Source organism: Mesoplodon mirus, assembly GCF_964341445.2.
Source record: "Mesoplodon mirus genome assembly, chromosome: 6".
NCBI lineage: Eukaryota > Metazoa > Chordata > Mammalia > Artiodactyla > Ziphiidae > Mesoplodon > Mesoplodon mirus.
In genome coordinates this window covers 41,189,702-41,214,800 of record NC_138982.1, presented here as the reverse complement: position 1 = coordinate 41,214,800, position 25,099 = coordinate 41,189,702, and the positions used below count along the sequence as shown (strand labels likewise).

Sequence of the window (25,099 nt, the reverse complement as noted above, 5' to 3'; positions counted from 1 at the left end):
GTATAAAAGAGGAAATTGACAGTAACACAGTAACAGTGGGGGACCTTAAAACCTCACTTACACCAATGGACAGATCATCCAGACAGAATATTAATAAGGAAACACAAGCTTTAAATGACACAATAGACCAGATAGATTTAATTGATATTCATAGGACATTCCATCCAAAAACAGCAGATTCTTCTCAAGTGTGCACGGGACATTCTACAGGATAGATCACATCTTGGGTCACAAATCAAACCTCAGGAAATTTAAGAAAATTGAAATCATATCAAGCATCTTTTCTGACCACAATGCTATGATATTAGAAATTAATTAAAGGGGAAAAATGTAAAAAACACAAATACATGGAGGATAAAAAATACGTGGCTAAAGAACCAAGAGATCACTGAAGAAATCAAAGAGGAAATCAAAAAATACTTAGAGACAAATGACAATGAAAACATGATGATCCAAAACCTATGGGACGCAGCAAAAGTGGTTCTAAGAGGGAAGTTTATCACAATACAATCCTACCTCAAGAAACAACAAACATCTCAAATAACCAATCTAACCTTACACCTAAAGGAACTAGAGAAAGAAGAACAAACAAAACCCAAAGTTAGTAGAAGGAAAGAAATCATAAAGATCAGAGCAGAAATAAATGAAATAGAAACAAAGAAAACAATAACAAATGTCAATAAAACTAAAAGCTGGATCTTTGAGAAGATAAACAAAATTGATAAACCACTAGCCAGGCTCATGAAGAAAAGTAGGGAGAGAACTCAAATCAAAAAACTTAGAAATGAAAGAGAAGTTACAACAGACACCACAGAAATACAAAGCATCCTAAGAGACTACTACAAGAAACTCTATGCCAATAAAATGGACAACCTGGAAGAAATGGACAAATTCTTAGAAAGATATAACCTTCCAAGACTGAACCAGGAAGAAATAGAAAATATGAACAGAACAATCACAAGTAATGAAATTGAAACTGTGATCAAAAATCTTCCAACAAACAAAAGTCCAGGACCAGAATTCTATCAAACATTTAGAGAAGAGCTAACATCCATCCTTCTCAAACTCTTCCAAAAAATTGCAGAGGAAGGAGCACTCCCAATCACATTCTATGAGGCCACCATCACCCTGATACCAAAACCAGGCAAAGATACTATAAAAAAAAAATTATAGACCAATATCACTGATGAATATAGATGCAAAAATCCTCAACAAAATACTATCAAACAGAATCCAACAGCACATTAAAAGCATCATACACCATGATCAAGTGGGATTTATCCCAGGGATGCAAGGATTCTTTACTATATGCAAATCAATCAATGTGACACACCATATTAACAAATTGAAGAAGAAAAACCATATGATCATATCAATAGATGCAGAAAAAGCTTTTGACAAAATTCAACACCCATTTATGATAAAAACTCTCCAGAAAGTGGACATACAGGGAACCTACCTCAACATAATAAAGGCCATATATGACAAACCCACAGCAAACATCATTCTCAATGGTGAAAAACTAAAAGCATTTGATCTAAGATCAGGAACAAGGCAAGGATGTCCACTCTCACCACTATTATTCAACATAGTTTTCGAGGTCCTAGCCACGGCAATCAGAGAAGAAAAAGAAATAAACTGAACACAAATTGGAAAAGAAGAAGTAAAACTGTCACTTCCTGCAGATGACGTGATACTATACATAGAGAATCCTAAAGATGTCACCAGAAAACTAATAGAGCTAATCAATGAATTTGGTAATGTTGCAGGATACAAAATTAATGCACAGAAATCTCATGCATTCCTATACACTAATGATGAAAAATCTGAAAGGGAAATTAAGGAAACACTCCCATTTACCACTGTAACCAAAAGAATAAAATACCTAGGAACAAACTTACCTAGGCAGACAAAAGACCTGTATGCAGGAAACTATAAGACACTGATGAAAGAAATTAAAGGTGATACAAAGAGATGGAGAGATATACCATGTTCTTGGATTGGAGAATCAATATTGTGAAAATGACTATACTACCCAAAGCAATCTACAGATTCAATGTAATCCCTATCAAATTACCAATGGCATTTTTTACAGAACTAGAACAAAAAACCTTAAAATTTGTATGGAGACACAAAAGACCCCGAATAGCCAATGTGGTCTTGGGGGAAGAAAACGGAGCTGGAGAAATCAGACTCCCTGACTTCAGACTATACTACAAAGCTACAGTAATCAAGAAATATGGTACTGGCACAAAAACATAAATATAGATCAATGGAACAGGATAGAAAGCCCAGAGATAAACCCACGCACCCATGTTCAACTAATCTATGACAAAGGAGGGAAGGATATACAATGGAGAAAAGAGAGTCTCTTCAGTAAGTGGTGCTGGAAAAACTGGACAGCTACATGTAAAAGAATGAAATTCAAACACTCCCTAACACCATTCACAAAAATAAACTCAAAATGGATTAGAGACCTAAATGTAAGACTGGACACTATAAAACTCTTAGAGGACAATATAGGAAGAACACTCTTTGACATAAATCACAGCAAGATCTTTTTTGATCCACTTCTTAGAGTAATGGATATAAAACAAAAATAAACAAATGGGACCTAATGAAACTTAAAAGCTTTTGCTCAGCAATGGAAACTACAAACACAATGAAAAGACAACCCTCAGAATGGGAGAAAATATTTGCAAACAAATCAATGGATAAAGGATTAATCTCCAAAATACATAAACAGCCCATGCAGCTCAATATTAAAAAAACACACAACCCAATCCAAAAATGGGCAGAATACCTAAATAGACATTTCTCCAAAGAAGACATACAGATGGCCAAGAAGCCCAGGAAAAGTTGCTCAACATCACTAATTATTAGAGAAATGCAAATCAAAACTCCAATGAGGTATCACCTCACACCAGTTAGAATGGGCATCATCAGAAAATCTACAAACAACAAATGCTGGAGAGGGTGTGGAGAAAAGGGAACACTCTTGCACTGTTGGTGGGAATGTAAATTGATACAGCCACTTTGGAGAACAATATGGAGGTTCCTTAAAAAACTATGAATAGAATTACCATATGACCCAGCAATCCCACTACTGGGCATATAACAAGAGAAAACCATAATTCAAAAAGAGACATGCACCCCAATGTTCATTGAAGCACTATTTACAATAGCCAGAACATGGAAGCAGCCTAAATGCCCATCAACAGACAAATGGATAAAGAAGATGTGGTATATATATACAATGGAATATTACACAGCCACAAAAAGGAATGAAATTAGTTTATTTGTAGAAATGTGGATGGATCTAGAAACTGTCATACAGACTGAAGAAAGTTAGAAAGAGAAAAACAAATATTGTATATTAACGCATATATGTGGAACCTAGAAAAATGGTACAGGTGAACTGGTTTGCAGGGCAGAAATTGAGACACAGATGCACCAAGGGGGGAAAGCGGCAGAGGGGGGTGGTGGTGTGTTGAATTGGGAGATTGAGATTTACATATATACACTAATATGTATAAAATGGATAACTAATAAGAACCTGCTGTATAAAAAAATAAATAAAATAAAATTCAAAAAAATCTCAACAATTTAAGACCTATATTTTCACAAATATAGAGTATTATTAACCCTTTTAATCTCTGCAGTGTGATTGATGGATATATCATCTCCTTCCTTCCCTCATCCTTTCTTCCTTCCACCCATTCATTTAACAGATATTCACTAAGCACCTGCTATTTGCCAGTCACTACAAGTAGGCAATGAGGATTAAGCACTTAACAAGATAGGGTAATAACCAAGTGAGAGAAGACAACATTTTCAAGTCTGTAAGTGGAAATGAGCCTGGTGTATCTTAGGAATTAAAATAAGTACAGTTGGAATGGATTAAAGGGATAGAAAAAGAGAGAGGATGAAAATGAACACTAGTATGCAGTCATGAAAGTCCTTGTTAAAGGTTTTGAGTTTTATTTCAAGTGCAATGGAAGCCAGTGGCGTGACAGGGGGGTGATTCAGCATATCTATGAGCAGACTTTCTGTTTTTTGGAAAACTGTTCTGTCTGCTTACAGAGTAGAACCTGATCAGAACATGAGGACCAGCAAGGAGCCTATCACAGTGAATTAGTTAAAATATAGTGTTGATTTGAACCAGGGTGGTAGCAAAAGGAGTGGAGGGAACCAGGAAATCTCAAATGCTATTAGGAAGTAGCATCTTTCAAAGTTTAGTAACAAGTCGGAGGGGAATAAGAATTGAAGGAAATGTTGGATTGAAAGATAACTTCTAGGGATTTGGTTTGAGCTACTAGGTGAGTGATGCTTTTTATGAAGACAGAAAACATTGGAAGTTGGGGAAAGAAAACTGACTTCATTAATTTGCATTTCTATGAGTATATGAGAAGTTGAACATTGTTTTTCATGTTTTATAACTTGGAATACAATATGCACTCAACAAATATGTGTTAAACGTTTATTATTGAATAAATAAACTTTGCCCATTTTTCAACAGTGTAGATCTTCAAAGTATGGGCTCTAGAGCGAGAAAATCCTAGGTTTGATTCCCAGTTTCACCTTAATCCCATTACTTAATCTTTCTGAGGTCTAAATTCCTCATTTAAAAGGGGAGAAGAGGGTTAATAACAATACCTACAAGGAGTTGTTTATAGGATTAAAAGAGATATAACTATATAAAATGCTCTGTATATTTTAACTGTTAAATAAATTTTGCTTATTTTTATTACTACCAATAAATAAGAAATGAATTACCAGTACTACTAATAATTCACAGTCTGTGTTTAAGTATTAATGATATTAACTGTTTTCCTGTAAACATTCTGCAACTTTTTCCACTTGTTATTATAAATCAATTTGATTAAAGTATCTTTTATATTTACAAATCTTATGTAAAATCTTTTACTTAAAATTTCTTGTCTTTCATCATGCTAAGAAGAGCTTTCCTACTGTTATACAAATATTCTCTTGCATTTTCTTCTAACAGTTCTATTTTTACTCATATTATTAATATAATAGAATTTATTTCATGTATTTTTTCATATGCAGCGGAGAACTCAGTCCCCACCATACATGGTTAACTAGTCAACCTCCCCCATTAATGTATAATGAACTTTACGTACTATTTTAAATTGTGGTATATTAAGTTCCCAATGTAACAAAATATTCATTTAAGTAATAGAAGAAGACTATACAAAGGTACTACTTATTAATCATAAGAAAAAACTGCAACTTCCTTAGTATTCATCAGTAAAGGACTGGTCAAATAAATTATGCTTTCCCCATATAATGCAATAAGGTAGATCTACATGTACTTACATGAGAAGTCCACAATATATTGTTAAGCATAAAATAAAACAAAAACAAAACATATACTGAAAATCAATATTTACAGTGTTGTCTTATTTTTATAAAAATGAAATAATAATTATAAATAAATACCTAAATATTTATGTATGTATCTGAAAAAGTTTGGAAGCATAATCAACAAAATTTAAGCTAGGGAAAGTAATCCACAGGAGAGAGGATGGGATACATATATGAGAATTTTTTTACAATTATACTTTTTACAATATATACTTCTACATTTTTGGAATAGTTTTACAGATGGCATGTAGTATTTCTATAATCAGGAAATCAAGGGAAAAATAAACTTTACCTGCAATGGCTTCATAGAGACCAGCTTTATACCCTAAGTACTCATATTCCTCAAATCTCTGAGGCCCCTCACACAGGGCTCTGCACTCCGTATCTTCACTGAAATATTCTCTTAAAGCTTGTTCAAAGTACTTGATAGCTAGTTCAAAGTCATCTGCCTCATAATGTTTAACTCCTTCACTGTAACTCTCCTGTAAAAAAACAGAGAAACATTTTTTTTCAAAGAGCACCTAAGGGGCACTTGAATGGCAAAATGCAGGCAGACTCTGGATCACTTAGGTAAGTGGGTGTGAGACTCTTGCACTGTGGAAGATAAAGAAGGATCACACTGGGAGATAAAGGGAAACTTCCCTGGCTTCAACTAATTGTAAATGAGAAGGGACTGACTGAGCAAGCCTACTGCTGTGGCATCAATCAATTTCATTTTCTTCCTGAGCTCACTCAAGACTATATTTTCTAACCCTTTTGAATGCAGGTAGGGCCATGCAACAAAGTGCAGGAAGATGGATGTGGGTGGATGTGACACTCAATTCCAGGCCTGGTTCAAATATTTCTTTTGTGTGTGTGTGTGTGTATACTGCAATTTTATTTCAATTGCATAAACAAAGTTAGTGTGTAAGAAATTTAAATGAAACAGTATGGTAAAATTAGCAGAGAACCAAAAAATCTAAAAAGGAAGTACACCTAAAATATGAGAATTCAACATTCACTAATGTTTCATCTTCAGTTTTAATTGACACTTGATGCTTGTAAATTTTGAAACAAACTTTGAGATCATGATGACTATTTTGAATAGATTTCAGTACCAGCACTAAGATTTGTGCATTCAGTTGGTTTGCAGTTGACTTGTTAGCCATTTACATAGTGTATAGTACAGATTTGTCACAGATCAGATCACAGCATTGAAGGAAAGAAGTACCTTCCTGTAATTAGAAAGGATCCCCTAAACTGCACTCAGCTTAAGACATCCAATGTACAAGAGCACGAAAACCATCATAATAATGTGGCTCCAGGGAACATAGTTCATTTAAAAAAAAAAAAAAAAGGAGAAAAGACTTTCATCTAAAGTCTTCCTCTCTTAGCCTTTTCTTCAATCCTCTTGGAGGCCACACATTGAGAATGGTGATGTATCCAATTGAAAAAGAAGCCCTTTCAACACACTGTGAATTTCAAGGAAGATTTCATTTAAAGGAATAATTATGTAGCTTAAAAAAATCAAAATTTGAAAAATACAGGTACTGTGGAAAAAGTCACTAGACTGGTTGCTGGGAAACCGTGGTGTGACCCTGAGCAATTCACATGGGCTTCAATTCCAGTGGGTAAAATTGAAGTGCTGGAGTGGGTGTTGAGGCTCAGAGAGGGTTACAGACATTTATGTCACATCTTACTTTTCACCATATCATACTGATTTTCTAAGTTAATTTTCTTTTTCTTTCAATTTTTCCACCCTGAATTACAATACTTCATCTTGGGAACTCTGAAAGTATAAAAATGATACTGTATTAGACGTTGGAATCAATGTGAGATATCCATTCATAGGAATTTGCTTTTTGTCCGTTGAAAGTTAGGAGCACTAAGTTCCTCATGGTTAGGACAGGGTCCCCAAAGCTCACCAGGTGTGGTCTGGCATCCCGATCTACCAGCTGGAGGTCTTCAACGCCTGCCATCATTCTGTAATTCTTGATGTTCTGCTGCATTTCCATGTGCTCAGGGTTGGCCATGAAAAATGTGTGTGCTGCTTCCACTGCCTTTTCAAGTTGGTTAAGCTATAAAGAGAAAAAAAGAGGATCAAATGAAGGCAAATATTTCTAAACTGGGTTCAGTACCAGTCCAAGGTCTCACAGACAGAAAGTGTCAGGGCTGAGTTCTAGTTCACATTCACCCTACCCAGCCTCCACACTAAAGGGCAAGAGGTTAATAAGTAGTGTTCCTAAAATGATATGTGGGTATTTTGGCATTGGTGAAAATGGATAAATGTGCTTTGTTCCAAGTTCGTTTTCTTTTCCCTCTGTTCTAAGCCATCTGTGTTTTCTGGGAAATTGAATCTACATGCTTCTGTTTGTCTTATGATTGATCAAAATTAAAATCTGCCAATGCTGTGCCACCTCTAATTCACATTTTCAATATTTTTGTCTTTTATTTTCTCTTCTTTTCTTTTTGTTACTTTTGCCTTTAATCCTGACAATGGAAGAATAAACTGTGACTTTCTGAAGGGTGAGATTAGGAATACCTCCCACTCCTCCAAATCTGTTTTCAGGCTTTAGAATGTGAAGAACACAAAGTTAAAAGGAATAAATTTTTCCAATCCAGAAGAGATGCTAAATACAGCACACAAAATGTTATACCACATTCCTTTGATTGAGAAATTGATTCCAAACTTACAAGTTGGATTCTCATTAATATAAAAGGAAGGATTTTTAATAAACTACAAAGACACTATAAATCTCCTCTTAAACCACTTAATAAGCTGCTCTCCATGTAACGTGCAATGATGCATTTTTTGGTAACAAAATGTAATTAAATTTACTTGATTTAATACATTTTGCCCTATGCTTTATTCATGGAGAATGTCTATAGACAGAACCTTTTGCCTCATTTCAGAAAAGTAAATATTCACACTAGTACTAGTCATTATCATGGTGAAAAACAAATTATGCTTGGTCTATTTTGAAGTATAAAGAAATAAAACTCACTGTTACTGAACAAATAAATATAAAATCATGGAAGGCATATAAGATTCAACTGATTAGGCTTCTGATAGTCTGGACACTCAAGTATTAGTAAGAAATAGAAAGTAGCAGTAGGTTCCTGAGTTCCCAGTCACTGCCTTCTCATGATGTATAAAGAATCTTATCCCTTACTACAGAAAACATAAACTGCCCTATTTTAAGATCTGATATCCTTAACTTTGTCTAATAATAGTAAAGCCTTCTCCTTTTCTTTTTAACTTGCATATTCTTAGCTACTGACCTTCCTTCCATTAAATCTTGCCTGAAATCAGCTTTCCTTGCCACTTTTACCTTTGTTCTCCATTCTGTGGTTTCAGAATTATTTTTGCTGTCAAAATCATTAATTTTGAATTCCTGGTTTCTTTCTTAAATTTTCTCAATTTCTCATACACCAACACAGACAAATATGAGTTGTATGGATGTCTACATAGTGACAAGTATATAGCTATAGAGGAGAATGAATAGGTTCTAAATCGGGTAGGTGTCTACACTTACTGATCAAGTGAGCCTGGAAAAAGTCATTTAAACATTTGTGTCTTGGTTCTCCATTAAGAAACCGCCATACCACCACCTACTACATAGGATTTTGGAATGATTTAATTGTGTATTATATATAAATGTGCTTCAGAAATCACTAAAACCCTAAAAAAAAAGGATACAATTTATATAAGATCTATTCATTTCAAGAATGTGAATATACTCTCATTAATGCTGGGGATGTATAGTCTACAACTCCCACAGACACATAATTTATGAGGATATAGTGAGGTACTTGCAGTTGGTGGAAACTGCCTCCAGTTAAGGGCCAAACTATAAGTTCTGAACACAACACGTTAGTACTGACACGCTCTAGTTTTATAACACCAGCCATTAACATTGAACGAAAATAGATAAATTTTTATAAATTTTGCACTTTCCTATCTTCATGTTTTGCTCAGACTGTTCCACTGACCCAGAGATCCTCTGACACTTGGATTTTCTTGTTGAAATCTAACATATCCTATAAGACCAAGCTTAAATCTTGCCTTCTCTAAGAAATTTTTTCTCAACCCTAAAACTACAGTCAAGCACTGCAATATCATTGTATCCCTGTTCTTCTACTGGCACTTATCATACTCTGCCATATGTGGCACCTACCTAAGTATATCTGTTACTCCTAGTAGAACTTTCTGAGGGTAGGGACCACATGACTTATTTATTTATTTATTTATTTTGCGGTACGTGGGCCTCTCACTGCTGTGGCCTCTCTGGCTGCGGAGCACAGGCTCCGGATGTGCAGGCTCAGCGGCCATGGCTGGCTCACGGGCCCAGCCGCTCTGCGGCGTGTGGGATCCCCCCGGACCGGGGCACAAACCCGCGTCCCCTGCATCGGCAGGCAGACTCTCAACCACTGTGCCACCAGGGAAGCCCACTTATTTATTTTTTTGTTTTCCATCTACTTTACATATATATGATGTCTACGATATGTCTAAGAAAAGAGAAAAATAAATTATAAGAAGCAAACATTTACACACAAATCAAAAGGTATATTACATGTGAGTGTGCTTCATAAGCTATAATAGACTAGAAGGATGTAAGTTTAATAACAACATCTCTAAAGTCATCATTCACACTGAGAGCTTCCAATACTGATTATCACTGATGAATGTGATTCAGTAGCTCTTGAAAACTGTTAGCCAACACTGACAAATTGGTTCCTTCTCTTAAATTTGACCACATTGGTTTTTTGCTTATTTGGTGCTTTCCCCATTTATAACCCAGTATTAAACATAATATCATGTTCCCCAATATAAATATAAAGAAGATTCCATGACTTAAGGTTAATCCATAAAACTTATTCATGAACTGGCTTTTAAATTATTGTGAACCAGTTCAGGAAACTAGAATTGGCTGCCAGAGATTATATATAAAACAGGCCATCATTTTAACTGGAAGCTTGATATCTTTGCAGTCCATTTTTGAAATTAGATACACACATCTGAAGTGGTAGGAAAAGTCCAGGTGAACATGTGTGTGCTACATATAAGCCTGTACTATTAGATGGAGATTATTATAAGGCCGTATAAGTACTAGGTTTCAGCTAAGGAAGGATCTACCTGCTACTCCATTGAAACAAACAAGAAGCTAACTGCCTTTAAAGGCTTCAAGCTGGGGCTTCCCTGGTGGTGTGGTGGTTGAGAGTCCGCCTGCCGATGCAGGGGACATGGGTTCGTGCCCTGGTCCGGGAAGATCCCACATGCCACATAGCGGCTGGGCCCGTGAGCCATGGCCGCTGAGCCTGCACGTCCGGAGCCTGTGCTCTGCAGCGGGAGAGGCCACAACAGTGAGAGGCTCACATACCGCAAAAAAAAAAAAAAGAAAAAAGGCTTCAAACTGGATTTCCTTTAAGACCAGACCAAATTAAAACATATCACAGGAGAAGGTAACTCTAATGTGAGGGTAACTCTATGCATTAGAAAAGTAAATTGTAAAATAAAGAACAACTGAGGAAAGGGGAATGATTCAACAAGATGGTATCATGCTTTGGGGGAGCTTGCTGCTCTACCGAGTAAGAAATGCCTTCAACAAGCACTGGTTCATTTCATCTCAGGCTGTGAAGAACTAAGGCAAAAATTTTCTCCTGCCAGCCATGCTGCATGAAAAAAGGCTGATTAAATCAACACCCTGCTGATGTTTGGAAGTTACTCAGTCAACTGGTGAGTGAACCAGACTCTACTGACACAGAAATGGTTTTCCATAATGAATAATAAAGGAGCATTTCAAAAATGTACATTGACTACTTAAAAACTGTCAATAGGTATCCATTGACCACAGAGGTGATTCCAGAAACTATGTACCACGACATTCAGGAAACTGTAGGATTTGACCCCTGCCCTATCTTTCTAGCATAACTTCCTCCTATTTACCACTATGCAAACTTTTCCCAGGAAAGTTCTAGAAAAACTTCTAGAAGTTTTATAATTTACCATCATCCATTCAAGAAAACACAGGCTCAGTACTCCAGCCATACCAAATTCTTTATTTCACTCATTCATTTATTCAACAAATATTTATTTTGCATTAAATCCATGCCAGGCACTGTGAAAGTCTGAAAGTCGATGAGAATAGCTACATGGCCAAAACAGACAAAAACCCTGCTTTCCAGGTGTTTACAGTCTCTTCCAAGGGGACAAACCTCAAGTAAATAAATCATTAATGAAAATAAGTTTAGATTGCACTAAGTGCTATGAAGAAATAAATGAACAAACAATACAGTAAGAGCTGGCTGGGCTGGGTGAAAGCAGGACTCCTTTAGATAAATTAGTCAAGTAAGGTCTCTGCAATGTGATTTTTGAGCTGAGACTTAAATGTTGAAATCCAGTCATGAACAGAAGAGGAGGAAGAGTGTTCCAGGCAAAAGAAAGTCAAGCAAAAAGGCCCTGAAATGGAAAAAGTTTGACATGTTTTAAAAGCAGAGTAGAAACTAAGAAGAGAGATTTGAGAAGTTGCATAACAATCACTTGTGTGCTACAGTAAAGAGTTTGAACATTATTCTAAGTGCAAGAGGAAATCATTAAAGAATTTTAATTACCTGATACATATTTTCAAATGATAATTCAGACTGCTGTGTGGAGAACAGATCTTTGGTAGCAGGCAGGAGAACACTGCAGTAATCCAGGTCAGAGGTAATGCTTTTACATCACAAAATAAAAATGGGACAGCATAGGTTTGCCCCCTATTTTTCACCCCTCCCTCTTCCATTCCTTTCTCTTCCTTTCCATTTTTGCCCATCCTTGCCATAGTAAAGTTTCTCAATTCCGAAGGCGGACACATAGCCCAAAAGGAAACAATTCTAAAATTTCCAAATTTATTTTAGGAAAGATATACAAGTTCCCTCTCTTCTGAATTAGCATAAATATGAAGCTCAAATATTTTGAGTATGAGTTTAGAACAGCTTGTAAGACATGTGCAAGAATGGAAAGGGACTAATTCTAAAACACATTAAAACATGTAAAGAACACTGCATCCATATGGAAACATATGTATATGTATAACTGATTCACTTTGTTATAAAGCAGAAACTAACACACCATTGTAAAGCAATTATACTCCAATAAAGATGTTAAAAAAAAAGAACACTGCGTCCTTTTGAAAGAGAATATTTAAGATCACATTCCATTTTCTGAAGCCTTTTATACAACCAGTATAAAACATCAAGGCTGAAATAAGTAATTTCCATTCTTGTACTCAAACGACTTTTTCAATAAGGAAAGGAATTCTTTCTCTACTTTCCCTACCCTAACTTTGGGAATTCATCCAATATCATGCATTTTAGTTTGATGCAGTGCTATATTTTTGCCTTGGCTCTTTACTTAAATTTCACAATATAGCAACTTTAAAGAATTTTTAACCCCATATGAAGTTTCTTACCAACTGCCAAACATGTAAATAGACAGTGAAGACATCCTGTTTCTAAGCCACAGCAGAATTTTTAAGTTCTGATTAGCAACATAATCACACTAGATGCAGGGGGAAGGAAGTCATCAGATTACAGCATGTACATCAGCCTGAACACTAAAAATTCATGGGCTAAAAACTTTCTTTTATGAAGCAGGAGGACTATTTTTATTAATGGTGATATCCAATACCCAACATTTTTGTAGATACTTCAGCTCTTGCTAATGTTTCCAAATTTACCTCAAATTTTTGTCAACCCTAAGTTAATTTTCCTTCACAGAACCACATCAGTAAATAAATAAATAAACTTCAAATAACTGAACAACATATTGAAAGAATACTGTTGGGAATTTCCTGGCAGTCCAGTGATTAGGACTCTGTGCTTTCACTGCCAGTGGTTAGGACTCCGTGCTTTCACTGCCGAGGGCCCAGGTTCAATCTCTGTTTGGGGGATTAAGAGCCTGCAAGCCATGGCACGGCCAAAAAAAAAGAGAATACTGTTAAAATAAAGACCCATCCAATTTTGAAACAAAATTTGGAAACAGTTTGTTTGAACTACTGAATTAAACTAAATCCTACAAATTACAGTGTTCCAAATGTAATGACCAGGCTTTTTCATGAGAATTCAATCTTAGGAAATTCCTAAACATTTCCATATAATGGAGTCAGATTTTTAGAGAGTCCAAAAATAGCCATATGAAAAATAACTTTTCCTTCTTATGCCATAACTTCTGGCGATGTTACCGTCCTTTATGTTGTTAATATAATTTGCAAAAAGCCCCATATATTGAGCTCTTTTCATAATTCAGTTATAGTAAATAATTGGTTGATTTTCCTGATTAATTTATAAAATTAATTTCACCAGACATTGAGGACTACATGATAGACTGTGTTGTCCTTTTCGTCTTGACTACAAGGAAGCTCAGAACTAAACTGTATTTTCATTTACTGTAACTGTATCATGCTGGTTTATAGTATATCAAAGTGAAGCTAGTATATTTCCATTTTTTTCTTTGAGTTTTTTTTGTTTTTGCTCCCATTTCAAAAATCTAATTATACAAATAATTGCTTTCACAAGGTAACTCAAAGTTCTTTTGGATACAGAAAATGTGCAATTTACTCAAAAGATAAACCTCTGTAGTAAAGGAAATTTCTAGTAATTACATTCTTTCCTACATGGCAAGGGAGAAAATTTAGAATTTTTTAGCTTTAAAGAACACATAGGGCTTCACTGGTGGCGCAGTGGTTGAGAGTCCGCCTGCCGATGCAGGGGACAAGGGTTCGTGCCCCGGTCCAGGAAGATCCCACATGCCGCGGAGCGGCTGGGTCCGTGAGCCATGGCCGCTGAGCCTGCGCGTCCGGAGCCCGTGCTCCACAGCGGGAGAGGCCACAACAGTGAGAGGACCGTGTACCGCAAAAAAAAAAAAAAAAAAAAAAAAAAAAAAAAAAAAAAAGAACACATAGTAATTCACACATTAGTTGTTCATGCTAAATGAAGAAAATTAACTTATCTTTGCATTTACAGAATGTTAGTCTAAAGTGTAGTCATGGTTATAAGTAAATATTTGTAGCTTTCAAAATGCTATTTGGTAAGGATTAGATGAGAAATGACATATTTAAAGAGTAACATTTTCTCTGTGGAGTAAGCTGGAAAGGAAACATACGTCTTTTTAAAGCACTCTCTTTTGCCAACTGTTTGTATCCTTTTCTTCAATTACTTACTGTCCTGAGCCTGAATAATAGACTCCCGTTTTTTCTAAACGCTCTAAGTTTTAATCTGATGTTTACAACTGAACGTTAAACACTGATGGTGCCTTGCCACCGTCAAATGAGGTTACCCGTATGAACTCAGTGGAACGACAGATTCTATCAGTTAAGCTTTCAGGAAGATTTCTTATCTAAAGAAAAAACATCTCTCAGGGTAACAAAAACACTAAAGTGAAGGAGCAAAACTTTTAAACGTGCTACTTCATATTAGAGACTATTTAAAACAAAAACTCCTTGAGTTTTTGAGAAGAAAAAAAAACAGTGAACTCAAAGTATTAGCCAAAAAATATGTGTGTGCTTAATTGGACACAGTCCCTCAGGCTGTCTGTGTATTGTCTAAGTCCTAACAAGAGAATAGAAAAGACTTGGATGGCTGCCGGGTAAGGAGAGAGTACTATCTCAGTGATGGAATGTGAGCAAGTCATATCTGCCATGGATCAAATGAAATTAGTGTACGGTTTATTGGTATGTTACTGTTATTTTTGTTTTTAAACATTAGGACAGGGTAGGACTGAACAACTGGGAAGGCATCTTAACCTCTGTGGTATTGTCCAGAAGTCTCCCTTGAGGTGTCAGAGAATGACTAACGTTACCGAAAAGAAAGTTTAGGCTAAGACCTCTCTGACCTTTGTTTCCTGCTACTGTTTTTCGAAACACAGCTTTCATCCTCTTTAAAAATGTCTTTGGAAGATGGCTGTCACTCATTTCATGTTCAGTTTTGCCAACATCCCATGACTGTTCCAGTAATCATCACTTTAACATGTAAAGAATCTTATTTGTGTCTGATTTTGAAAAATAAATAAATAGAAGTCCAATGTCCCTCTTTATGATCTCAGAATTGTACTCTCCTTTGTGACCCCCATATCATGTGAGCATAATTTTGTTTGTGAGCTTGTTAACAAGAATTTACACCCATATACTGTTGTGTAGATTGCAAAGCATTTTACAATACTACTAGTAAGAATTAAAATAATAAAAATGATCATTTATCGAGTGTATACACAATCCTTATTACAAAATTCTTCAAGAAGTTGGAAGATGAACCCCTATACCTCACCCCGGGCCCAGTGCAAAAGTAGTTGATCATTATTTACAAGAGCACATAATAATACAAACAATGAGCTACGGCACCATGGGGAAGCTAGTGCTGGCACAGACTGAGTGGCCCTTAATGAACCTGATGGTATGAAAACAAAGTTTGTTGTTCTAACTGTTCACGCATGCTTAGCTTCTGCCTGGCTTTCATTATGACAAATGGAGATGAATGTTGTCTATCCCTAGTGACCCATTAAAAAGTTCTAGTTGGCCATCACTTTGCTAGAGCCAACAGCCTAATTGCTCACTACCAGAGTTGTATCTCCTCAGCGATCAGCAGCCAGATCACATTCTTCACACCAAGCTGTACAAAGGTGCAATCATTTGAATTTATTGTCAAATACAATTGCAAAACGGCAAATAAACTGGATTGGGGCTTTCTGCTTCTAAGGTACCCTTTAAAAATCAGCAGCGAAATAGCTTAATATAGATCTGGCACTGATTTTTCTGCTCTTGAGAATATAAAAAGCTTTTCAAAACTTTTTTGTACATCAGCCACATTGTTTTGTGAAATAACAAAGTGATGGGTATAAAATGCTCGTCATAGGTGAGAAGGAGCGGGAGAACCGAGGACTGAGAAACAAAGTTTGGGTTTAGTTCCTGTTTCTTTCATAAGCACCCACGTTTCCTGAGCGCATGACAGATGAAGGAATATGTGTCAGGGAAAAGAAGTAACACACTGGGCTTTGTCTTCTTAAAAATTGTAACAGTCCTAGGATAACGCTGGAGATAGCTTGCCAAAATTGATGATTTGGGGAGGGGCTTTAGGGTTTAGTGAGCATATAGAAAAATGCTATCATTACCATTTCTACCATCTTCTTTTCATTTTGGTCTCCCTTCCATTTTGTGTTTATGAAACAAATTTAACATTCCACCCAAACCACTCCACTGTGAGAAATATAAGAAAAGCAAGCAAGCAAATCAAACGCTTTCCCACTTGTACCTTTTTGGTATAAATAAGCCAAATTCCTCTATGAAATATAAACTTTCTCTTGCTCTTATAAGGGTGGGGAGATTTACTTCAAAAAGTATTTCTAAACCTTCACTTCAGCTCATGTAAAAGAAAGCACCATGGCGGCAAGCCAAAAGGAGTTTCACTCCAAAGACCCCTCTTGGAGGGGACTTCAAGAAGAAACTAAGGTCCTTTCAGGTATTTAACCCATCAGGATGACTAATTGGTACTCTTAACCTGACAGGCTGCAGGATCTTATTAAAGAGGTGGGTTTTTTGTTTTGTTTTGTTTTGTTTTGTTTTTTGCGGTACGCGGGCCTCTCACTGTTGTGGCCTCTCCCGCTGCGGAGCACAGGCTCCGGACGCGCAGGCTCAGCGGCCATGGCTCATGGGCCCAGCCGCTCCACGGCACGTGGGATCCTCCCGGACCAGGGCACAAACCCACGTCCCCTGCATCGGCAGGCGGACTCTCAACCACTGTGCCACCAGGGAAGCCCAAAGAGGTGGTTTTGGTGATAGAGTTCTTTCAATGTTTCCTAAGCTCCTCTGGCATCACACCTGTACTTTGTGAAACATTCAGCCATAGCAATAACCTTAAGCTGTATTGTAAATTAAATATCCCTGCCATATACACAGGTTAAATATAAACCCAAACATTTCCTCAATACCTCAGTCAATAGACTGTACTGGAAAGAAGTTCCAGTCCACCTGAATTTCTGAGGAGGTTAAAGCTTGGAGAAAATCTCCTTACTTACTGAACATTTTTCTGTTACTTTGGTGGAACTTGCATTGGTCTTCTGAAAGTTAACTTCCATTAACCAAGATAACCAGGGCTAGAAAGGCCCTTTAAATCATAAAGTAGTAGTGCTTCACTTTACAGTGGATAAAACATTCGCATAGAAAATCAGTGGCAAGGCTATGGTTAGAATCTACATCTTTTCTTAAAACATTCACAAACATGTATTTGGGATTTTAATCCCTGTGATTTCAAAGTAGAGGTGAGTTCATGCATATCTGGTTCATGTAACAAGTGTTTCCTGCTCACCTCTGCCATAGAAAGAACTGTGATAGATGTTCTCTGAGGATATAAAATATTTACAATATAGTTCTTGACCTTTTATTAAATACAGTCCAACAGGGCAAGGAGACTTACCCGACTATTAATATCAAGAACAAAGTCTGTACAGGATTAGAGGGCAGAGTGAGTTACAGTCAACACGGTGCTATTGAAATTGAGAGAAATTTGAAACCACAGGAACCTGGAAGGTACAGGAAAGGCCTCATCAAGAACTGAGGACTGAGACTGGATCTTGAAGAATAGAAAACATGTGGATGTCTCAGATGCAGAATAAGGTGAGCAGGAAGAAATAGGAATGACTCAGATGTTTTTATAGAATAGTAATTTGGCTGAACTGGCTCATGTGGAAGGACTAGATTGCAGAGTAATGGAAAGCAAGGTTGAATGCAGCTGGAATTTGGGGACCTTTGAACACTAAACTGAGGTGTTTTGACTTTTATTTTTGGAAAAAGAGACTCAGATATATCTATGTGTGCATGTATGTGAGTGTAGTTATGAAAATCACCCCTGTCTCATTTCAAAAATAATTCAAAAAATAAAAATTACAATATTTGAGGTAAGTATAAAAATGTTTTTCTTAAGACTTAATTAATTTATTTATTTTTGGAGCAATTTTAGGTTCAGAGCGAGATTGAGAAGAAAAACAGAGATTTCCAATATACCCCCACGTTGCCAAACAGGCATAACCTCTCCCGTTATCAACGTCCCTAATCACAGTGGTACATTTGTTACAACTGAGGAACCTACATCAACACACCATAATCACCCAAAGACCATAGCAATCACTACTGGTAGTATACATTCTATGGGTTTAGAGAAATGTATAATGACAAGTATATATCATTATAGTATCATACAGAGCATTTTCATGGCCTAAAATTCCTCTGTTCTCCATCTATTCATCACCCCCACCTCAACTCCTGGCAACTACTGATCTTTTTACTGTCTCCATAGCTTTGCCTTTTCCAGAATGTTATATAGTTATAATCACAGTATTGTGACTTTTCAGATTGGCTTCTTTCACTTAGTGATGTGCATTTGAGGTTTCTCTGTCTTTTCACTTGATAGCTCATTTCTTTTTAGCATTGAGTAATATTCCACTGTCTGATGTACCACAGTTTATTTATTTATTCACCTACAGTATGAATAAATACTGTAGGTATGTCAGTATTTATGAGCAGTATGTCATGGCTGTTTCCAAGTTTTGCAAATTATGAATAAAGCTGCTATAAACATCTGGGTGCAGATTATTGTGCTAACATGTTTTCAACTCCTTTAGAGAAATACCAAGGAATGATATTGCTGGATGGTGTAGTAAGAGCAGTTTAGTTTTGTAAGAAACTGCTGTTCTGTCTTCTGGAATGGCCTCACCATTTTGCATTCCCATCAGCAATGAATGAGAGTTCTTATTGCTCCACATCCTTGCCAGCATTTGATGTTGTCAGTGTTCTGGATATTGGTCTCATAGTTGTGTAGTATTATTTCATTTTTGCTTTAATTTGCATTTCCCTGATGGAATACGATGTAGAGGATTTTTTCATATGCTTATTTACGATCTGTATATCTTCATTAGTGAGGTGTCTGTTAAGGTCTTTACTCATTTTTAAATTGGGTTGTTGGTTTTCTTATTTTTGAGTTTTAAGAGTTTTTTGTATACTTTGGGTAACAGTTCTTTATCTCAAATGTGCCTTTTGTCAATATATTTTCCCTAGTCTGTTGCTTGTCTTCTAATTCTCTTCATATTGTCTTTTGTAGAACAGAAGCTTTTAATTTTAATTAAGCCCATCTTATCAGTTATTCCATTTATGGATGGTGCCTTTGGTGTTGTATCCAAAAAGCAACTGCCATATACAAAGTCATCTATGTTATCTTCTAGATTTTTTATATTTGTGCAGTTTAATCAATTTTGAGTTAATTTTTGTGAAGGACATAATTTTTTATGTAGATTCCTTTTTTTGTTTTGTTTTTTTTTTTTGCATGTGACTATCCAGTTGTTCCAGCACCATTTTGAAAAGACTGTTTTCGCTCCCTTGTATTGCCTTCACTCCTTTGTCAAAGATCAGTGAATATATTTATATGGGTCTATTTCTGGGCTCTTTACTCTGTTCCATTGATCTATATGTCTGTTTTTGTGCCAGTACCATACCGTTTTGATTGCTTTAGATTTGTAGTATAATTTCAAGCTCAGAAACATTTGTTTTGTTTTGTTTTGTTTGGTACCTTTCTCAAGATTGCTTTGGCTTTTTGGGGTCTTTTGTGGTTCCATACAAATTTTAGGAGTATTTGCTCTAGTTCTGTAAAAATCGCCCTTGATATTTTGATAGGCAGTGTATAAAACCAGAGATCAACTACAAGAACAAAACTGAAAAAAAAAGAAAAAAAGAAAACTAAATAACACGCTACTAAACACAAAATAGGATGATGAAGAATTCAAAGAAGAAATCAAAAAATACTTTGAGACAAATGAAAATGGAATCACAGCTGTCCAAAACCTATAGGATGCAGCAAAAGCAGTTCAAAGAGGGAAGTCTGTAGTCATACAGTCCTCTCTCAAGAAACAAGAAAAATCTCAGATAAACAATCTAAATGTACATTTAAAGGAATTAGAAAAAGAAGGACGAGTAAAGACCAAATTTAGTAGAAAGAAGGATATCATAAAGATCAGAGCAGAAATAAATAAAATAGACAAAAAAAAAAAAAAACAGAAAAGATCGGTGAAACTAAGATTTGGTTCTTTGAAAATATAAACAAAATTGACAAATCTTTAGCCAGACTCATCAAGAGAAAAAAAAAAGAGAGAGAGAGAGAGAGAAAGAGCCCAAAGAAATAAAATTAGAAATAAAAGAGGAGAAATTACAATGAATGCCACAGATATACAAAGGATCATAAGAGAATACTACAAACAATCATATGCCCATAAATTATAAAACTTAGAAGAAATGGGTAACTTCCATTGTATGTAGAAACATACAATCATCCAAGACTGAATTATGAATAAATAAAAAATGTGAATAGCCTGATTTGCTAGTAATGAAATTAAAAAGTAATTTTAAAAACTCCTCCCCCAAAAAAGTCCAGGTCCAGAGGGCTTCACAGGTGAATTCTACCAAACATTTAAAAAGAAGTTAATACCTATCCTTCTCAAATGATTCCAAAAAATTGAAGAGGAAGAAACACTTCCAAACTCGTTTTGTGAGGGCAGCATTACCCAAATACCAAAACCAGACGAAGACACCACAAAAAAAGAAAATTACAGGCCACTATCCCTGGTGAACATAGATGTAAAAATCCACAACAAAATATTAGTAAACCAAATTTAACAGACATTAAAAGAATTATACACTATGGATCAAGTGGGATTTATTCCAGGGATGTAAGCGTGGTTTAACATCCATAAATCAATCAATCTGATACACCACGTTAATAAAATGAAGAATAAAAATCATATGATTACCTCAACAGATGCAGAAAAAGCCTGTGACAAAATTCAACATCTATTTATGATAAAAGTTCTCAACAAAGCAGGCATAGAGGGAATGTACCTCAACATAATAAAGGCCATTTATGACAAACTCACAGCTAACATCATACTCAACCCTGAAAAGCTGAAAGCTTTTCCTCTAAGATCAGGAATAAGACAAGCATTTCCACTCACCACTTTTATTCAACACAGTATTGGGAGTCCTCACCATAGCAATTAGAAATAAAGAAATAAAAGGCATCCAAATTGTAAAGGAAGAAGTAAAACTGTCACTATTCTCAGATGACATGATACTATATATAGGAAACCCAAAAGACTCCACCAAAAAAAAATTAGAACTAATAAATAAATTCATAAATTTGCAGATCCCTTCCTCCAGGTCAGTTAGTCTCTGATGTTACTACAGCAAGTTAGGTTCTGGTTAGCTAGTTTCTCCTGAGGGTAAGCCTTGTTAAGAAGAGCAAAGTTTCTCTGGTGTACTTCAAAATGGTTCCTTTTCCCCCTCCTTGCAGGAAGCACAAAGGGATTTTTCTCTAATATTTACTGTGAGAACCTGGTCGAGTTTCTAGAGGTAAATTTCACACTATTGAGTGTGCCTCTCTATGATTGGGTCATCCACTGGAGTTTTTAACTCTCAGAATTGTCCATACTGAACCTAAAGCAATTTGTCAATTACAGTTTACATTTTCCTACCCCTGCACTGGTCTCCACAGTGGTTTCTCCTCATTAGTCTCTGCTTCATAAGCCAAGATGTATTCATCTGTCTATCTCTCCAATCTTGGGAGCAGTGGTTTGCCCTATAGTCTCAACCTCTTTTATGGATCCTAGAATAGTTGTTGATTTTTCAGTCTGTTTAGCTCTTTACTTGTTGCTAGGATGGTATGGCAACATCCAAGTTCCTTATATGCAGAACCAGACACCAGAAGTCTGAAATACATTTCATTTCTCAGTAGGGGGAAGAGTATAAGAATGGCACTACATAACCAACTTGATATTCTTTCTCTTGTGGAAAAGTTAGCCTGGTGTTTGTAGGATAAACTGGGAGTAAAGGGAGACTGGAGAAGAGGCAAAATTCCTGGAAAACATTGTAATTTTTTTCTCACATAAAGAAGAAGTAAGTTGACTGTCTTAGTCACCTTAGGCTGCCATAATGAAATACATTGAATGGGTGGCTTAAACAAGAGATATTTATTTTCTCACAGTTCTGGAGTCTGGATATCTGAGATCAGGGTGCCAGCATGGCCAGGCTTTGGTAAAAGTCCTCTTCCTGGTTTGCAGATGGTCACCTTCTCCTTCTGTCCCCATATGTAGTGGGCCACTCTCTGGTATGTACTCTTATAAGGGCATTAATCTTATCATGAGTGCCCCACTCTCATTACCTCATCTAAACCTAATAACCTCCCAAAGCTCTCACCTCCAAATGCCATCACATTGGTAGTTAAAGATTCAACATATTAATTTTGGGGGAACACAATTCTGTCCACTGCATTAGTCAAAGGAAATGTAAAAATTAAGGACATCCTTAAAATTTCAAAGCCAGTCAGTTGGAGTATGATTGAAAGAGCAATGGGAATCAGTATTTTTAGGTGATTTCAAAATTTTGTCGTGGGTTGAAGAAAATAATCATTTCATTTTGAACTTGATTGTGTTTGATATAATGGGAGGAATGCAAAAGAATACATCTCCTTAGCAGTGAAGAATCTTGACTGGAGAACTGATCAATTAAGAGTTGGGCAAAGTCTTCACCTAAGGCACACGGGATCTTTGGTCCAGAGAAAGAGAAGACTTTCAAGGATGAAGCCATGATCAATTAGTATAAGTAACTCAGAGCAACCCAGAAGTGCAGGGAAAATGCCTTTGGGTCTGTGGTTAACCCTTATCTTGCTAAGAAGTGTATTCCCCTGGATGGTCATGAGAGTTATTATTTTTTAATGTTTTTATAGTTAATTAAGGACAAGATAAACTGTATTAAAATTAAATTTATATAGGGTAAGATTTTTAGAATCTTTAATATGCTACTATGATAGTTCATTTCTATAAATGGATTTTTTTTCTACATTTTTCGAACTTTTTTGACCAAAGAACCATCCTTCCTTTTTCAGAGTGACTCAAGGAACTAATCAGCCTTCTGAGACTCTACTTTGTTGGTATGAATATAGCAACCCACACTGTGAGTAAACTTCATTAACTGATGAAAGAATGGTTTAACTGTAAAATCATTACATAAGTCATTCCGGAATCCCCAAATGCAAATACTGAAATCGTCCTTAGACATCATTTGGTGTAAGACTCCCTCCTCGAATACTTATGTGAATAAGATAACTAAAATATAAAGTGAAAAATTGTTCTCAGGGTCACATAAATCCTGATAGAAATGCTAGATCCCACAACCTGGTCTTCTAATTCCAAAGTTAATGGTGTTTCACTACTTCAATGCATCTAAGACTAAGTGGCCAATCCTTTTTATTTAACAGGGAAATAAAGAATGTACCACTTTGGATAAGTACATATAAAAAAGTTACACCCAAAATATATCCTTCCAAAAGACATAAAAGAATAGTTTTCTCAAGTCCATTCTCAAGTAGGTCTGTGTCTTTATTCCCGTTTTACCCCTAGGTTCTTCATGACATTTTTTTTTTTAATTCCGTATATATGTGTTAGCATACGGTATTTGTCTTTCTCTTTCTGACTTACTTCACTCTGTATGACAGACTCTAGGTCTATGGGAGGGGGAAGGGTAAGCTGTGACAAAGCGAAAGAGAGGCATGGACATATATACACTACCAAACGTAAGGTAGATAGATAGTGGGAAGCAGCCACAGAGCACAGGGAGATCAGCTCGGTGCTTTGTGACCGCCTGGAGGGGTGGGATGGGGAGGGTGGGAGGGAGGGAGATGCATGAGGGAAGGGATGCGGGAACAGATGTATATGTATGACTGATTCACTTTGTTATAAAGCAGAAACTAATAAAAAAAAAATCTGCTCTTGAAGAATAGTTTTCTCCATGCCACCCAGAGTAAGCAAAATTAAAGTTAAAAAGTGGCTGCTAATGACTACAGAAGAGAACTGTAGCATTGGGTTCAAATGAAGAGACTGGTTTGAATTGAACCACAGCCTAGAAAAATCATATCAATAGACTATAAAATTATATTCAGTGGTTAAAAAAAACCTCAGGGTTTCTGATTTTAACTTTGCACATACTGTGGGTTTACATTGGCTTCCTTCCCCTTAAAATGCTATGTTGTGGCAGAGTTTAGCAGCTACATGTTTGGTTTATACTAAGAAAAGATTGCCATTATGATCTTCCACATATGGAGTTCAGTCCTCCCACTTTGTCTGCATAACATAATATAAGGTTTGTATTTCTAGGGAAACTGAGGTTCAGGCCACTCTACTTTGTCTTTCAGTTCAACCTGACCAACATTTAATGAGGGTCTTATGCTGGGTATTGGGTGGGTGGGGATGATAGGGAGGAATGTGAGTTAATTCCTGCTTTTTATTAGTAATCTGTGGGATGGGGTGGGAAATCAGACAAATACCTATAATTCAGGGTTGAGTATGATTAAGAGAAGAGAAGTAAAAACAAATACTGTAAGAATTCAAAGTAGGAAAAAGCACTTCTAAATAGGTGGATTTGGGTCTAGAAAGTCTTCACGGAAATCTTATTATGAATATGGCATTTTTAATGGAACCTGAAAGATGGGTGGAATTTCAACAGACAGAGTCACCAGGAAGGGCATCTCACAATTGGTAAGACACCAATAAAAAGTGTTATCCATATGTAAGGATTAGCTTGTTGGAAGTATGAGTATTGAGAGTGGCTTATAATATGTAAGAACACTTAAAAAGTAGGCTGGGGACAAAGTGGTATGGGTTTGAAGC

At 36.2% G+C, this 25,099-nt stretch overlaps 1 protein-coding gene across 1 annotated transcript in view; it reads right to left on the bottom strand.

Annotated features, from left to right (window-relative positions):
* Positions 1 to 25,099, bottom strand: part of P3H2 (prolyl 3-hydroxylase 2) — a 157,480-nt gene that overhangs the window by 35,913 nt on the left and 96,468 nt on the right. The window contains exons 2-3 of the mRNA XM_082625436.1: positions 7,293 to 7,445; positions 5,681 to 5,870 (exon numbers count right to left, since the gene is read on the bottom strand). Coding sequence (XP_082481562.1) covers positions 5,681 to 5,870; positions 7,293 to 7,445 — 343 coding nt within the window. The remainder of the gene's footprint in view (positions 1 to 5,680; positions 5,871 to 7,292; positions 7,446 to 25,099) is intronic.